At 37.0% G+C, this 18015-nt stretch overlaps 3 protein-coding genes across 7 annotated transcripts; 1 reads left to right on the top strand and 2 right to left on the bottom strand.

The window, feature by feature from the left end:
- Positions 1-275: 275 nt before the first annotated feature.
- Positions 276-14467, top strand: LOC109187883 (CMP-sialic acid transporter 2-like). 2 transcript variants are annotated; one of them, XM_019338266.1, is made up of 16 exons: positions 276-783; positions 945-1061; positions 1155-1211; positions 1629-1706; positions 2223-2267; positions 3024-3083; positions 3216-3338; positions 4015-4092; positions 4482-4551; positions 4764-4871; positions 5354-5487; positions 5718-5797; positions 5910-5958; positions 6056-6117; positions 6608-6645; positions 14454-14467. In XM_019338266.1, exons 1-14 carry the CDS (start codon positions 592-594, stop codon positions 6104-6106), a joined length of 1242 nt encoding a protein of 413 aa, XP_019193811.1. In that variant the 5' UTR covers positions 276-591; the 3' UTR covers positions 6107-6117; positions 6608-6645; positions 14454-14467. The 2 variants fall into 2 exon arrangements, with proteins under 2 accessions (XP_019193811.1, XP_019193810.1); XM_019338265.1 differs by lacking the exon at positions 14454-14467 and having other exon boundaries at positions 6608-6925.
- On the bottom strand, positions 6351-12767 carry LOC109187879 (putative metallophosphoesterase At3g03305). 3 transcript variants are annotated; one of them, XM_019338259.1, is made up of 6 exons: positions 12554-12767; positions 12188-12489; positions 10856-11094; positions 8467-9945; positions 7391-7989; positions 6732-7087 (listed from the first exon to the last, which is right to left on the bottom strand). In XM_019338259.1, the coding sequence occupies exons 1-5, from the start codon at positions 12568-12570 to the stop codon at positions 7870-7872; spliced, it is 2157 nt and encodes a 718-aa protein (XP_019193804.1). In that variant the 5' UTR covers positions 12571-12767; the 3' UTR covers positions 6732-7087; positions 7391-7869. The 3 variants fall into 3 exon arrangements, with proteins under 3 accessions (XP_019193802.1, XP_019193804.1, XP_019193803.1); XM_019338257.1 differs by having other exon boundaries at positions 6351-6973; positions 7520-7989; positions 12188-12767; XM_019338258.1 differs by having other exon boundaries at positions 6732-6973; positions 7536-7989; positions 12188-12767.
- Positions 13467-17644, bottom strand: LOC109187880 (AP2-like ethylene-responsive transcription factor PLT2). 2 transcript variants are annotated; one of them, XM_019338261.1, is made up of 10 exons: positions 17122-17644; positions 16230-16833; positions 15858-15940; positions 15666-15674; positions 15481-15569; positions 15315-15388; positions 15094-15144; positions 14883-14959; positions 13850-14673; positions 13467-13807 (listed from the first exon to the last, which is right to left on the bottom strand). In XM_019338261.1, exons 1-10 carry the CDS (start codon positions 17333-17335, stop codon positions 13775-13777), a joined length of 2058 nt encoding a protein of 685 aa, XP_019193806.1. In that variant the 5' UTR covers positions 17336-17644; the 3' UTR covers positions 13467-13774. The 2 variants fall into 2 exon arrangements, with proteins under 2 accessions (XP_019193806.1, XP_019193805.1); XM_019338260.1 differs by having other exon boundaries at positions 13467-14673.
- Positions 17645-18015: the final 371 nt, after the last annotated feature.

Below are 18015 nucleotides of genomic sequence, written 5' to 3' on the forward strand. Positions count from 1 at the left end.
GTATCTATTAGGAATGACTTAAATGGTAAAAAATTGAGTAGTGTACTCCATAAAAGATTTGGTGCAGGTGTAAAGAAATGAGTCGCTGGAGGTTAAAGGCAAACGTGTGAAGTTTGACTAAATTGCGGTAATGTTATTACAGTACTAATCTTGCCTAACTCGCGGTAAAGTACTTTGTTGGCAGCTTAAAATACCTAACTAATTAGTCATTACCGAATAATTAATTAATTAATGACTGCTGCGAGGAAAGGTAAATACAATCGCTGCTGGTCAAAGTGCGTTGTAGAGGCAGCGACGTCCCAACTGCATAAAACTCTTACGTTTACGCCGTGAAGAGCTACCGCCATCGGATCCGCACTTCAAATGTGACAACGCCCCGTTTGCTTTCTGCTCAATAAACTTCGTCTCCATTGCTCTCGCGAAACCGGATCCGAATCTGTGAAACGTTAGATCCAGATCGATTCGAGCTTGATCTGATCTTCGTGCTTCGTTGATTGCATTTCGGTTGATCGAGATCGGTTAACGGAGGCACCGTACGCGAATCGGAGCTCGGAGCGAGGGGGAGGGAGACGGGAATCGGGAATCGGGAACATGAATATCCATGGCGGCGGCGGCAGAGGAGGAGTGGTGGAATGCAGTGTTTGTCACTCCAAGTTGGGGCTCTCGCCCCACTCCAGGGCGGTGTCCAAGGCCTACGATCGCCACCGGACGGACGTCTCATTGAAAACGCGCGCCTTTAATGTGTTTTTGGTCGTCGGTGACTGCATCCTGGTTGGCTTACAGGTATGCCTACGGAATTCAGTTTATCATTTTTGCTGTCAGTTCTCCTAGATAATCCGAGCTGATAATTGTGTTGTTTTGCTTGAGTTGCGAATTTGTCGGTTTTCAAATGAGTTTGTCTTTGTAAATTCTTTGCATTCTTCGTTGTTTTGCTTCGGTTGCAGCCTATACTGGTGTATATGTCAAAAGTGGATGGGAATTTTAACTTTAGTCCCATTAGTGTCAATTTTTTGACCGAGATCGCGAAGGTTATCTTTGCATGCGTGATGCTGTGCTTGCAGGTAGTCTCGATTTTCTGATTGCTTTAACATATTGCTGTATTATCATTTTTTTTTTCTGGTTCCATGCATTTAAAAATCTTATACCTTTTGCAGAGTAGGAATCAGAAACCTGGAGAAAAGTCTCTTCTTTCTCCTTCTACATTTGTCCAGGTTAGAACAGTTAATGCCACTTTCAATTGTTTCTCTGATAAGATATGAAGTTATATTGAATGAGTGAGTGATAGAATCATAGAACTACACTATAGAATATGAGTTTCACCTTTTATTTAGATTGCAGCAGTGTTGATATTGTACATTGTCTTGAAAATGTAGAACCTTCACTACAGTTACGGCATTGTTTAGGGTTAGATGTTCTATCTAGAGGCTAATTCATGTAATCATACCTGTGGTTTCAGTTTTCTTCTTTAGCCTCTTAAAATTTTTTATTGTGGAGTAAAGAATTTCATTTTGTAAAAACTTTCCAGTTGTGCTGTGTTGACTACAGTGTTTTCTCAAGACCATAGTGGTATCAAAATTAGCCAAATGTTATGTCAAAGTTAATGCTTTCCTCTTCCTTTTTGCTTGCAGGCAGCGAAGAACAATTGTCTTCTGGCTGTTCCAGCTCTATTTTATGCTATTAATAACTACCTGAAGTTCATCATGCAGGTAAGCTTTATAGAACTCTTTGTGGGAAAGGTTTTCTGTGTGAAATGGATGACCCTGGAAATAAGATACTGAACTTTCTGTGTCTCACAAGTTACTATGCATCTTCTTCTGTTTAGAATTTAACTACAGTTTTGTGATTCTCATGTGAAATAGCATAAAGATACAAAATACCATACAAGGATTCTTGTATTTGCTCATTTTCAATTTGTCCATTAAAAGCTGATAATTGATCTAGTTTTATTACTTTCTGCATTTGGGATTACTTGGGATCAATCTCTGACGGGATTGAAGAGCTTACTGTTACCTTACTGTTTTGTAATTGATCTTTTCTGATATTCCTCTTATGTAATTGAAGATCTTTAGTCCCTAAGCATTGCCATTCCTATCAATGATGATGATTCGCCTATTTAGTCTTTTATTAAAAAAAAAAAAAAAAAGTAACTGCTTGTCTATTTGAATAATAATTAGTATTACTCTCTGACAGATTCTAAGTTCTAATACATGTTTCCTTTGCAGCTGTATTTTAACCCTGCAACAGTTAAGATGCTGAGTAACCTAAAGGTATTATAATCTTTGATGTTCATGAGTAAACACTAAAATGTGTAATGTCTCGGGTGCACATTGATAAGTTTTTCTGTTCATTATAGACTGCCTTGGATGTTTCCCTGTAACTGATTTTGCTTCACATCAATACTTTCCTTCTAATTTTTCATTTTTCTTTCTTTATTTTCTCTATATATTCAGAGGAATGTATCCTCACCCAAGTGGAAGGCACTAACAATTTATAAAGACAATGACACCAAATTTTCCTGCACTTTCTTCTTGCCAAACACATCAAAAACTGCATCTACAAAATGTTGCTAGGCTGCTAGCTTTTCCCATTCACAGAGTCCCCGAAAGTTTGTTTGAAACATTCCAACAAGCTTCTCCCATAAATCCAAACAGCATCTGTACTTAAGTAGCCAAATCAATTTAAGTGACTAATAGTGTAATGAAATAAAATTATTCTTTTGCTTAGTAATGATATTATTCACAAAGCCCAAGGTGGTGCTTGCATAGAAAGTTACAAAAGGATTGTGAAATAAAATAAATTATATGGTACATATCATTTTCATGGTGGCTATTATAATTGAATATTAAGTTCAATTCTACCATGATGTTGTAGCAAGAGGAAAAGAAAGTTGGTCACTTTGCTTATGATTCTGGATGTTTATGTACTAGATGTCAAGATTTTTCTTTAACAAAATGTATAAGATCTGTCTTTTTATGTGACCCTTTCCTTGAAGTTCCATTTCTGATTATCTGTTTGACTAACAGGTTTTGGTCATAGCAATTTTGTTAAAGGTGGTCATGAGAAGACGATTTTCCATACTTCAGGTGAGTTGTGGGAGGCCCATGCTTTTTGGTTCTTATACTGTGATAAATTGTGAGCTATTATATGTTTTGTTATCTGTAAAAACCCTTCACATACTCATATAGTTTTGTCTGAAACTCTGTTCTTTGCCATAGTGGGAAGCTCTTGCACTTCTGCTTATAGGTATTAGCGTGAATCAGCTGCGGTCTCTACCCGAGGGCTCTACAGCTATGGGGCTTCCTGTAGCAACAGGAGCATATCTATACACACTGATTTTTGTAAGTGAAGTGTAAACCATTTGGTGTCAAACTTCTGGACATTAATTTCATCTTTGTACAAGCAGATATTAAGGGTGCTATGAAATCTCTCTTTTTTTTTTTTTTTTTTTTTTTTTTTTCTGGAAACAATGAAAAATTAAAGAACAAAAAATAGAAAACATGTTTACTTGCATAATTTTCCTTTTTTTTTTCAACTTAAACGAAGGAATTAGAAGTTAATTGTAGATTCTTGGCGGTACTATAGTTTGTTATACCCAACTACTGCATAAAATACCACTCTTTCAACGTTTATGCCTTTGGAGCACCATAATGTTTAAGGTGGGACTGGACACTAATCCAAAGGGTATTACATTCCCACATTTTTTTTTTAATTAATATTCTGTTTGTGACTTCTTTTCTTTTTCCTTTCCAATGATTACCATAAAGTATGGGACTGGACACTAATCCAAAGGGTATTACATTCACAAATATATTTTTTTGATTAATGTTCTGTTTGTGACTTCTTTTCGTTTTCCTTTCCAATGATTACCATAAATAAAATGATGTAGAAGTTATATTGTTCACCAAAGAGAACTGATGCTTATACTATGCATTGTTTTTTGTATACTTGTTTGAACTACAAACTCTCTATCCAAGTTGAGGGAATTTAGCCACTGCTATAATCTAAAAATTTCAGGTTACTGTTCCGTCCCTGGCTTCAGTTTATAATGAGTATGCTTTGAAGAGCCAGTTTGACACAAGCATTTATCTTCAGGTTCTATTCCATTGGCTATACTCTATGCGATTTTATTTGTTCTTTTCCCTTGGGGAAGGGGTTTGGGGAGGTGTATGTAGCTTCTGTTAAAGTACTAGCAGTTTTTATTAGTTCCAAAAGTTAGCAGTACCTAACAGACTGAAGTTAAAACTTCCCCTTGGAATACCGAAACTCCAAAAGTACTCATGCACAAGCACAAGCACAACTGCACAACTGCACAACCTTCCTTTGAGTTATAAAGTCTTGGGCAAAATAATGCAGTTTGATTTTTCAATTGCTTAGTCAATAGATACTGCTATTCATTTACCTTCCCCAAAGCTCTTCACTAGGTGAGTTGTTCATTCACTTATTTACATGCTTCATTTAAAGAATAAATTTTATGTATGCAGAACTTATTTTTATACGGTTATGGTGCAATCTTCAATTTTCTCGGAATACTTATATCTGCCCTTTTCAAAGGTATGCATTGACAATCATGTCTTTAAATTTTGTATTAAACTGCATTCTAACATTTCAGTATTTTAGTAATAAGAAACCTGTCAGTAAATTTAATTCCATCTTCCATTTTGTAATATTTACCTTAGCTCTTTGATTGTATCAATGTATTCAAATGCGCATGCATATAGTATCTCCCCATGCTGGTTGCTTAATAATGTACAAATGTTGTCTAGGACCTGATAGCTTGGATATTTTACGAGGACACTCAAAGGCAACTATGTTTTTGATATGCAACAATGCTGCACAAGGCATCTTGTCCTCATTTTTCTTCAAATATGCAGGTAAGCATCTTTCAGACTATTTTAGATTTCTTACAGTTTAGATATCTGTATGCCACTGCATACATTAGTAAGCGTACCTGATCAGGTTAGGTTAGGTTATGCGTGATCTTAGGAAAGTTGTTGTTTTATTTGACTAAATTTTGACACAAGATTTGATACTCGAAAACTCTGTTTGGCACAACTAGCTGTTAGAAGTTACCTGAAAAGTGTAAACTAAAAGATGATACACTAGCAAATTGAATATAAAGTAAAAGTAGTTGATGAGTATAAAATGATTTACAAATTACAAGGACATATTTTTCTGATTGATATCTTTAATACAAAAAGGAAAGGGTAGAATTGAAAAGAATGATTGAAAGCTAGCGTTTCATAACTATTGTGTTTTAGTTTTCTAGTTCAATTTTACTTGTATAGATTCTATAATCTTGCCACTACTATTGAAATGCATTAAAATTTATCAAAGCTTCATTTTGTTGATGTAGATACAATCCTGAAGAAGTATTCATCAACTGTCGCCACAATTTTTACTGGAATAGCATCTGCTGTTCTGTTTGGTCATACCTTGACTATGAATTTCATTTTAGGGATCTCTATTGTGTTCATCTCAATGCATCAGGTAATTGATGAAAGTTTATTGTTTAGTTCCTTTTTTTTTTTTCTTCTTGTGAATTTCCTCCATTTCATGTTTAGTACATTTTCAAAAAGTTCCCTGAAAATACATACTCCTGTCTTTCATTTTAGCTATTCTAAAAGCCTGAGGATAAACTTCCTGCTGGAAAAGTGACTGAAAGATGGCAATGTGTATATATTACCTATCTCATCTTATCTTAACTTTGGTCTGTTCAGTTCTTTTCAACCGCATCAAAAGTCAAGGATGAGACACAGAATGGTAGTCTTGAAATAATAGAGACTGAGAATAACTTCAGGTACCCATTTTCCTTAATATTTTATTTTCAGCTGTGCAGTGTGTTATATATCATATAATCATATATGGTGTGGTAAACATTTTCATCAATTGGCTGTGGAAAATGTTTGCAGGTCGAAGGACACATCATTTTTAGATATGGCAGCTGGAGCCCATGAGGATGTGAGTGTTCATATACTGCTAAAAATACTCTTACTGGTTCTTTTTTGAAGATTATGTGGGCTGACTCTGACATGCCTTATTTTCCTCATTTTTACAGGCAACTCACCGTGTTAAACACGATGAAAGAGAACCACTTCTCCCTAGATGAAATTATCATAGGTATGCATCTGTCTTTTTCAGATGGGGTGTGATCTCATAGTTCCCTTGCAGTATCTGCTTAGTACCTCTGTGCTGTCATACTGCAACATATTATTAACTGTATAAAATTTTAGTGAAGTAATTGTTACATCTCAGTGATACACTGAGTTTCTAATCTCTTACACCTTATGCGTCCAAGGATGGGAAACTGGGAAAGAGGTGTATAATTTCTGCCCAGAATTTACTGTTATTTCCTTTTTCTTTTTGACAAACCAAATTTTTGTAAGAGAACCATGGACTGCAACCTTGTTTTTTTAGGAGTAACATTGCATTGGTGATGCAAGTAAAATAAAAAAAGGTGGCCTCTTATAATCAACGATTTATAATAAAATGGTAGTACATATAATATAACTCCCAAGAAAGAGTTGGTTTTGCATGAAATAGTAAATCCTTAATCATCTTTTGATGGTATGTGCTATAGAGTTTGAGCTGTACAGGGAAATTGTTTCAGGTATATGATTGGAGCAGCATTCTTTGGCTGAACAATATGTTACAACGATTCTTTTTCCTATTCCCGTTCAGAAAGGTTGACAAATCTCCCATGAGAGAGCACACTTTGTGACGATTTTGAAGCCTGTTTTAGGGGATCCTGGTATAGAAGGGAATATTGTATTTATTGCATTTACTACATAGTAAAGTAGTTGCAACACCTCCCATACCTTTCCATTTAATACTGCTACTGCATACCCATATATCTTTTACTCAGGCCAGTGCATTTTGTGGCCGCAAGCAGACAGATTTAGACTATAAAAGTACTATATTCTATCTTTATGGCTCTCTTTTTCTCCATGCTCGTGTTGCCTGTCTGATATATTACCTTGTTAAGAAAGAAAAACACAGTTACATACTGTAATTTTTATTTTATCTGAACACTATACATAAACAGGAGTAGTAAGGAGAGAGTTAAAGGGAGAGATTTGGGTCTTCCTCACTATCTTCAATACTCGGGGATGTTTGGTAAATAGCTATTAGTTGATTGGATTAATGAGCTTAACTAGTTGATAGCATTAGTTGATTTATAAAAATATGTTTGGTAAATTAGCTGTTAGTTGATTACTTATAAAATGATTTTCTCAAAAAATTTATTGAAAAAGTTATTTTGAACAGTTTTTTGAATTTTAGTATTTTGGAGCAATAAAATGTTACAAAAAAATTAATCAAACACTCATATTGATTGTTTAACCAAGTTAAACATCTAATAGTGGTCAAACAAGTCAAATTTTACTGGGCTAACTATAGAGGTGATGACAGTGTAGTTCTAGTTAGTAAAAAAATGAAGATCATATTCTGTCTATGGTTATGACAATACATACATCCCTAATCAGTAAAGACCAAGTATAAAGATTGCCAGTTTATATCTCACCTTGGGGTTCAAATACCTTGTCATGTCCGTAGGAAGAAGCCATTATAAATGCTTTTGAAGATGATCAAAGGGCCGGCAGACACACTTTCTTTCATGCCTTTGCTTCAAGGTCAGCCTTCAATACTGTCACATTTAAAGACTAGGCGAACAGAGATGATACGCAACAAAGCAAATTTTTATATCAACAGCACCATCAAAGAAACTTATACTAGTATCAAGTCGGGGAAACAGTTTCTCATCCAAAACAGATTTGAGCTTATTATTAATATTAATAATACTTTAGAATTTTATTTTTTTTTACAAGAAAGCCATATAAGATGTATAAAGATCAGCATTTACAGGCTTACTTTCTAAAAAGTGCTACCAGTTCTGTAGATTGCATACACCATTAACAGTGGAATAGACATGCTATAAATTGGGAAGTGGACAAATGGGTTCATCTCATATGCTTTGGAAAGAGCTAGGCAACTCTGCATAGATAAAGTAAATATGGATCAACAGTAAGTAAGCCAACCCCAATAGATACTACTATTTCCTAAAATGCAAAAAAAGAAGGTAAGGAGAAGAGAACACCTATGTTATCAGCTATAGCTTCTTGTGTTATCTAAAACATATAGTTTTTGCTAGTAATGAGAAAGGTACACTAGCCATCTTTTAAAATTAGAGAAAATCCTTTACATATTTAAAAAATTCTTTTTCCCTTCTTCTGAATCATGTGTAGCACAATCCCCTCCATAACTCCATTACATTCCAAATATTTTAAGTTAAAGCAGATGTTTTATTTGCAATTAAAAAATAAAATTGAAACACATGAGCTATCTAAAAATCTTGAAACAAAACCTATCATATCAAGAATACAGAACACGATTAGACTTCAAATAGGGTCCCAGAAAGTGGAAACAAAAAGTGAATTCTCAAATGCCTGAAATGGATGAGTCAGAACTTACCAAAAAATGGATACAACAAATTGTCAGACAAAACACCAGGAGAACTTTCCTAATCCATCGCACACGAAAAAGTACCAGTTTCAAGCTATAATTTCTTCCATGAGTAAATGAATTCGATCCCTTATTCTTTGCATCATAATCATCCTCTTTTTTACTGGAAAGTACACGTATATTATCTCGGTGAATTCCTGTTTCGGCAACCAATGCTCCAATTACAAACACAGTAGGCAAAACCACAACATAAAGGTGTGGAATAACAATCACCATTATATCCGGAAACCCTTCAAACTGTTGTTCTTTTGAGTTGAACTTCAATGCCCAACCTCGATAGGTCATGTATAACTTTTTTCCATCCACAAGACCTTGGCCACAAAGCCAAGGACATAATATGAAGTAAAACAAGTAAGCAATTATACAGCACCATACCCGTGGAATACTGTATAGTTCCATCGTAATCCATGTTACATAACTTGCTAGTCCTCTGTTCGTATTGAAATTTTTGTAAGTATATTGCTTTCTAGAAAATGATAATATGGCTTTTGGAATTAGTAGAGTGGATAGAATAAACATGTAGAAGGACCACAACAATGGGTAATATAAAGCATCCCATTGATAACCCATAACAATAAACTCTTTCCAATTCTGTGAGAGCATAGCACGTCGACCACCAACAGAAAATGGTCGTAATTCAGTCAAAGATGATCTTACTCTAATATCAACTGCCTCTATTTGTAACAAGAATCGTTCAGGTGATGGATCTTCAAAGGCTTTGAAATTCCAGGGGCAACTATAGAGGTCCCCCCTTGAGGCATTCCCAATTTTCTTCATTGGAGACTCGAATGCTAACATGAGATTTCCAGGCCTTGAATCATAGATTCTGGCCACAACAGACACCATTGGTAATGAAGAAAACACAAGCGCTCTGATATAGCTGTAAAATGTAGGATCCACTGACTGAGACTTGTCCAAAATAAAACGCGAGTCAAGTGGGAATGTAGGCAATATAATAGTTTCTTTCATACCCAATCTGAAGTCAACATCAATAAATGATATGCAGCCTCTATCAATGGCCAAGATGCGCATTGTTCTGCTCTTCTTCCAATCACCCAATTCCCACTCCCAAAACTCGTGAACTTCATTGGCCTTCATAGAAAAGTGTTTAGGTCTTTCATGAACCCATTTTAAATTTGTTCCAAATGTTCTATGTAGATGCCCACACAAGTAAATGGACACAGATTGGTCCAGAAATACATCCTTCAGAGTCCTCCCAGAATATGCTGGGGCAGAAAGGGAAAGGGGAAAGTGCCCAAATGAAATCTTGAGAACAGATTTTGTAGGTTGAGTGTTCCATTGTGAGAGTTCTGAGTTTATTTCAGTTAATAGCTGATCAGTTGGATGACCAAATAAGTTAGTTGGGCCTCGTAACCCTGAAGACATTGTGCTGTCAAACCCGACAAAAAGTATACTGTGTGTGCCAGTCTGGATGATGGAGTGCACGCATTAAAGAATGAAAAAATGCTGAAAGGATTAAAGCATTTTACCTAAAACAAAACATGCTAGTATTATTAGCGCAACCAAACCAAACAAAGAAATCTCCAAATGGATTGATTAAATTTGTAAGAGAATAGTTTAGAGTATAAACCATTGAGCATGACCAATAAATAAACCAAAAGGGGCATGCAACAATCCTCTTTACACTTTATACGGTGAAAATGGTTTTACGGTTGAAGTGCATATGATCTCAGCAAAGGTCAATTACCAACTCAAAACCGAAATAGAAAGGCAAGATAATTGCAATAGGTAATGTCAATGTGAAACAATATCTAATCTTTTCAATCTCAAGGCAGTTGGAATTGAAAAAAATGATTGTGCAATAGCAATAGCAATAACTGAATAAACATTAAAGGTAACAATTGGCGGAGATGACAAAACAGATATTCCCTCTAGGCTCAAAATGATTAACTTCTAATTTTAGTCCACCCCAAAATGGTTCACCAACTCCCATAATTGGCATGTTTTATGATCTTCAAGAATTAGAGTTACCCACAAAAAGAAAGAGAAGTCTAACTAATCCTTTCACAACACTTAATTCACACTTTGATTTCAAAACACATGTCGGCTTTGTGCAGTCAAAGTAGATCAATTAAAATGGAATAGGAGCGGCTTTCAAACAAAAAAAAAAAAAAAAAAAAAAAAAAAAAAAAAAAAAATTGGAATAGGAGCGTATACAAATAGGGGGGGCCATATTAGCAGCCAAAAAATGTCGAGGGAACCTCATAACAGCAGAAATATTTTTCTTATTTACTTTTTTTTAAAAATTATTTATCATCATCAGCATTTTGCACCCTTCAATAGGTCTTACAGCAACAGAAACTGGAGAGGGACTAACCTGAACTCTAACACTGTTGACCAGTCCAGTTCTTCTCAGCTGTGCATTGATGCTATATTTTGAGTAAAAATCAAATGCACCACCAATGCTTGCACCGTAAGTATCATGATTTCCTCTTAGATCAAAGAAATTGTTTATCTTCAGTCCACTCCTTTTAATAACATCTCCCATCACTTTCTGATATTCTGCCCACTCCGCTTCATCTTGCTTTGTTGTTAGTAAATCTTTGCTTTTTGCATCTGGTAGAAGTCGAGAAATGGATATAATAAGAGTGTTCCACACGGTGATGGTTCAAATAATTAAATGTTAAACGAGTGTGTTCAGTTATTGGAAACATCAGGAGAAACTGAAACGGAAGTGCTTTCAAAAGAATATTAGGTTTCTTTCCAGTAACCCATAAATTCTCCCATGCGCGGTTGCACACTTTAACCCAAAACCAATTTTTCCATCACTGTAGCCTTATTGAGAAACTTGTTTACAGTTTCAATGACTAGGATTACTGGGAAAGGAAAATGAGAATCTCCTACAAGGAATCGGGAATGTCATTTATAATATCTAAAAAGCTCAGTCAGTGAATATCAAGCTTCAAATGATTTCTAGTGCTTGTTTGGCCTAACTGGAGTTCATTGAAAGAAGACTTTTTTTTTTTTTTTATCAGCCTCAAATGTGAAGGTTGTTGAACAAGAGATTTTTGACTTAATTGGCTTTAAAATCCTTTTTCACTTTTTGGTACTTGGCCCAGTTTATGCTTTTTGGAGAATATGAGCTAAAGTAAATTAGGGGCCAACAAATACATAGCAACTACCATACCCATCTCAACCTTCCCATCCTTGAGAAGTCGAAGCCTCACTGTTATCATTTACAATGCCTAGTTCCTCAAACAGCTTCTACTAAAAACCTGGGACTTCAATTTCCCTAGCTTCTCAAAGTTCTGACACCCAATTTTAGCTATGAATTGTCCATGTGATGAGCATGGGACTTGGGAGAATGATAAATGAACTTAGTCTGCAATCAGTTCTTCCTGTGCATTAGAGTAACTAGCCTACAAAGTTGACCTTGATATCTTGCCTTCACTTGCAATCACTTCCTAGAAGTGTGGTAAAAAAACAGAGAGTCCACATTTAATTATTTATTTGCAATTTAGAAACCTGAAATCTCTGGAACTCAAACTGGAATTGTCCCCATTTCTTCCCAAGTGAAATTAGTCCCAGGATGGTTAAGAATCATAGAGATTGTTATGATTAACAAGCTGAACATTTCACATAAAATGTGTCAACATTGATATGAGGGAAGACAACTAAAGCGAACGCGTGGAATGAAGCAAAGAGTTACCGGTAAGGTCACCAGTGATGAATACCAGGGAAGGATTAACCATGGCGAGAGTAGGGCCCACGATGTCCTTGAAGTCGACGGCTCTCTCCGGATGGTGTGCGCTAAAGTGCAGATCAGAGAGCTGAACAATCCACGCCACATCCTCTGGTCCGCCCTGTAACTCTATAACCGCTCCATTACCACTGTTATTATTAGTATAAATTTCACTTTCGTTCACGAAAGCTGCTCCTCCTCCTCCTCCTCCTCCTGCAACGCCGCCGCCAGGTGATGCCAATGCCAGCACGGCCGCCGTCAAGCAAAAGCTGAAAACGATACTGATCATCGCGGATCAAATTACAGTTGTCCAGAAATCAGAAAAACCATTACCTTAGGAAAAACCTCATTTTCCTAGCTTAGCTTATACAATCATCAGTGATTCAGTGACACTCCAGGTGTTCAATGAGCAGAGCTCTCCATTTCCGAACGCGTCCTTTCTCTTCCGCCTGTTCACGCCGCCGATAAACCACTCACCATAGGTGTTCTCAAAACTCCATTGATTCCATTCTTTGTTTGTAGACTTTCTTTTTTCAATAATGAAAGTCGCGTAAAGGGTCGGGATTTGACGGAGTTATCAAAGTGTATAGTTAGTCTTTTCCGTACCAAAAAAAAAAAAAAACAATTATATTTGAAGTTGAATAAGATTTTAAGTTAACTTTTTTCTTGATTTGGGCAGGCCAGTACTAAAAAAACGCTTAATTTTAGCGTATAAAATTTATATATAAAATTTATAAAAAAAATAGTTGGTTCAACCAATAATTAGTATCAATCTTATTTTATTTATTATATAATTGTTTAAGGGTTAAATTAATTCTTTTTTTAAATTTTTTTGTTCAGTAATAGTTTTAAGAGTATGGCATTGAACTGTGACAAATTTCAAAGTTTTAAAATTTCAGTCTAGTTAAACTTTAAGCTAGGGGTATTTACACACAACTAATGTTATTTTTGAGTGTAGTCCGAATTTTCACCGTTGAACACATAGTAATTAATCCCGGCTGAATTTAAAGATGCTCAATACCTAAACCCAAGATCAAACCATTGACCTTTAGTAAAGAAGGAATGAATCACTTTGACTCAACCACTACATACTCTCCAAGTTACAACAATGATGATATAAATCTAGTGATATATGTAGATTATATTCATGTATGCAATAATATATAAAGTTTATATATGCAGTAGATATAGAGTAAAGAGAAGATTATTGCATCATTGTATTGTGACGTTAGAAAGCATATATATATATATGATATATGGTGTTTAATTTACCTTTCCGAGGATCCCTTCAACAGAAGTTCCCAAAATCATAGCAGGTGATGAAATCACATGCTATTCATGAACTTCTGTTGATCGAGTACCAAAATTCATTACAATATATATAAATATCCACCAAGCTAAGCACCAAAGAAAAAGCTATCAAGATCCCTATTTTTCTTGGTTCAATTCATTTGAAGTAATAATAAAACGAGAATTCAAAAAATAAAAACTAGTTATAATACACCTTCTAACTTGATCTTTCGCCATAACTGAAGGACCCACTGGTTAGACTTTCTATGTATCATTCCACGCCGGAAAAGTGGCCGGAGTGGCGTGACAAACGGCGGCCATGTTTCCCGCCCTTGCCGTGATGGTCGGAACGGCCGTTGGGACCCAGTTGTTGCAGGTGGCGGCGGGGTTCGGCGGTTGCTGGGAGTTGTAGAGGTAAAAGCTTCTTTCTTGATTGTATGGATCCGGGGAAGATGAAGAAGAACCGAACATGTTGTCGCTGTAACCGAGCGGCTTCACCTCGTTTTCTCCGAACCCGTTTGTCGGGAGGGTCCCATCGTGTCCAATCGGCATCATCACGAAGCCGCCGTTAACGTTGTTGTTACCTCCTCCCTCTCCGGTGACGCCATAGCTAAGCTCCATTGAAGAGGAGTCCAACCCCATCAGATTGTGTATCACGGAAGGCTGCAGAGAGTTATTGTGCGCTGCCGCGGCGGCGGCGGCGGCGGCGCTGTTGTACCCGAGCTGAAGCTGATGAATATCTTGAATGCCACCGTGAGTGACGTCAGCGTTATCGTGCGGTTGATGTTGTTCTTGCTTGCACCAGAGGGGGAGCCTCTGGGGGTGGGCGTAGGGGTAATGCATGTTCAGCGGCTGAGCTTGCTGGAAAGCGAGGGAGGGCCAGCCGTGGTGGTGAGCGGCGGCGGCGGCGGCGCCGTAGGTGATTCCGTCGGTGAAATGTGAGAGCAGTCCGATGTTGTGGGTGTCTTCTACTGTTCTTTGTGACCTCTCCGACTGCTGCTCCGCATCCTTGAGCCGCTTCGCCGCCGCGCCTATGGGCAAGGTGGCGCTGTCCATTATGCTCTTCACGTCGTATCGACTGATCTCGAAGTTGGTAACGGCGTTCAGTCCCCGGAATCTTATGGCGGCGATGTCATACGCCTCCGCCGCTTCCTCCTGCGTGCCTAATCGCCACATATATATATATATATATATATTTAATTTCAAACAACGTATATACTAATAATAATAAATAATAATAATAAAAAGCTAAGACCACACTGCCCATAATATATATAAATAATAAATATATAATTTTACCATTTAAACTTGTGACCAAACATATTTTTCAATTATATTATAACATAACAGTAATGAAAGGAGAATGGCTTACTGAAAGTGCCCAAGTAAAGATCCTTGTTTCCAGCTACTCTTCCAATCCTGGCCTGCCATCTTCCATGCTGATGGTGCCTGCCCGCAATACACCCGTTGAGAGTTTCATATTGAAAATTTATATATATATATATATATATATATATATATATATATATATAAAATTATAATCAATTTTATTCATAAACTGTAATATAATGTATTCTAGTTACCTTGTTACACCGCGATAAATGGATGCACCACGGGAGAATCCGCTGCTTTTCCTGCAACATATATAAACACCATGGTGAAATGACAACAAATATTATAGTAATGATGAAATGAAAATTATTACGTTTTAGTCACAAGCTAAGACATGTAACATATTATAACCCTTGTAATGTTAAGTTGTTTCAGTTTATAATAAGATTCCTGGAAAAGGGAATAGTCTCACCTTCGTAATGACGCGACATACTCTTGTCTGGTCATATGTTTCATCTCCTCAAGTTCTTTCTCATAGTTGCTAATCTGAAATTAAAACACATTATACATACATAAAAATTTACATCAAAACCATGGATGACTGCTGCGTATATGTATATATATATATATATACTCACCGGAAAATTAGTGGTGGTAGTAGGACCCCAGTACTTAAGTGCAGCTAAATCGTAAGCTCGGGCCGCCTTTTCTTCCTTGTCATAACCTCCTACAGAACATTACATTACAGTGTTACACCATATTGAAAAATGTGTTTTGTTTCAACGAATAATGATATTGGAATACGGGTTTCGTTTTCACTTACCCAAGTAAACTGCAAGCAGTGGAACAGTACGTGGGACGACGCCAAACACAAACCACAGGAAAACAGATTAGATTAATTATATTAGCAGTAATTAGAGCAGCAGAAAACAGTGGCAGACAATAATTTAAGGAAGTTGCAACTGTAGTGTTTAAGGAATTGAGTAGGTTGTTGCTAGAGTGGTGCACAGTTTACCTTGCCTTCCTTTGCGGGTTTGTCCCTCTCTCCTACAGCTATTATCCCACAAATGTGCCTCGTATCTCCCAGTCCATCGATGCCTGCACCCAACTCAAACAAATTTCAAAATCAATTTTAATTTGCAAGTATAAAAGATTGAGATTTGATTCAAAAAATACCCGCAATCACTATATTGTGCTGATAACAAAAGAATTACAAAAGGATTAGATTTCACGTGAGCATCCAACTATTAGTTTAAAATTTTTATTGAGATGAAGCCCATATTTTAATTTGATATCAGAGCCAAACTAAAAGTCATGGTAGCTTAAGCTTTTAGTTGATATGGGACTATGTAACTCTCACTTAGAATTATTATTTATTATATTGTACCTTGTGACGCCGCGGTAAATAGAAGTTCTCTGACCAAAGGTGTCGATGGATTTCCGGGACGTGGCGTCAAGTCCGTTGGCCGTAGCGGTGGAAGTTTGTGCGTCGGCGATGGCGGTAGCCGGAGACTGGCTGCTGGTTCCGTTTTCAGTCTGTTGACTGTTGTTCTCGCTCTCCGACAGACAACCTGCGGCGCTACTAGTAGTTGCAGCAATAACGTGATGAAGATGATCGTTCTCGCCGCCGCTGATATTCAGGAGCGGGAGAGCTGCGGCGGCGGCGGCGGAGCTGGGCTGCGACGCCGCGCCCATGGACAGCGACAGGCACTGGGCTTGAGAGCTGCTCATCATGCCGGCCGCCACCACACAACCGCCGCTGTCACTGGTAGTCTTGTTAGTGCGCAGCCAGTTCTTTATCATCGAGAGCCCAAAAGTAGGGTTATTGTTAGCGTTAGCGGCGGCGGCGGCGGCGGTGGTGGTGCAAGCTTGAAGCTGCCGGTCTCTTCCGATTCCCAGAAAGTTCTCCAGCTTGGGTGCAACTTCTTGCTGGCTTTCGAGGCCGTGTTGACTGAAAATCATCGTTTCCGCGTCTTTCATATGACTCCAATCTACAACATATTTTATATATGCATGAGACAACGTGTGTAAACACAACACAAGATGTTTAATTTACCGCCATTGATGAACTTCCATTAAAACTATTAGGGTTTTAAACCACACAAACTGCAAAAACTAATAATTAACAAGACAGAAAACTTTACTTAGTAACTACAAGGTTACGAGTTCAACTTCCAATTGCTAGTTCAAACTCAAAAAACCATCCAAAAGTGGCTGTGAGTTTCCTCGTCACTCAAAAGACACAACACAAGCTTAACCTAGATTTATTTAGTACTGACCTTGGGACTGGTGATTTCTAGAGCTGAAACCTTCGAGTATGCCGAAGGGGGAGGTGGAGGGGAGCATTCTCCGGCAGCTAAGATCAAAGCAGTCTCCGGCGGCGGCGGCGGCGGAGACGTCATCAGAAGCGGAGATGGACGAGATCTCCTGGGGCTGAGGGTCCTGGTGAGGAGAAAGAGAGAAGCCTAGCCAGTTGTTCATGGAAGCCGCCATATATATATCCAGAAACTCAGCAAAACATTCTTAAAATAAAAATTAAAAAAAAAAAATCCTAAGAACACAGAATCAAAACCGAAAGCTGATGCATGGAAAGACGATGAAGTTGCAGGGTGGTAACAGAATCAAGAAGTATGAGTTTGATGATCAGAAAAGAGAGAAGTTGCCATTTTTGCGTGATTTGAAGGAGAAGAAGAGAGGTTCAAATAATGAAGAAGAAGAGAAAGTCATTTCTTCCAAGGCAAAGTGAAGCTATTCATATAATATGAACACCTTAACTCTCTTTCTCTCTCTCTCTCTCTCTCAGAATTCCACCTTTCGAGAAAAACGGAGAATATGAATAATTAAAAAGTACACGAGGATAGTAAAAATCAAATTCTTAACTGTAGCCTGCTGTCATGATTTCTCTTATTAATAAATTAATTATTTATTTTTAAATAATATTTGTATATTACCAATTTACATGAAAAAAAATACTTCTTAAATTTATATATATATATATATATATATATATATATATATATATATATATATATATTCTTAAAAATTAGATTTCTTTACGTTTTTTTTTAAGCCTAAACTTCTTAAGTTACTTGAATCTGTAATAATAAAATGAGACGCATAGAGCATTCAGTGGTCGAACAATATGCATCAAATCTATCATTAAATTTAGTGAA

This window comes from Ipomoea nil, unplaced genomic scaffold (assembly GCF_001879475.1).
Source record: "Ipomoea nil cultivar Tokyo-kokei standard unplaced genomic scaffold, Asagao_1.1 scaffold1421, whole genome shotgun sequence".
Classification (NCBI taxonomy): Eukaryota; Viridiplantae; Streptophyta; class Magnoliopsida; order Solanales; family Convolvulaceae; genus Ipomoea; species Ipomoea nil.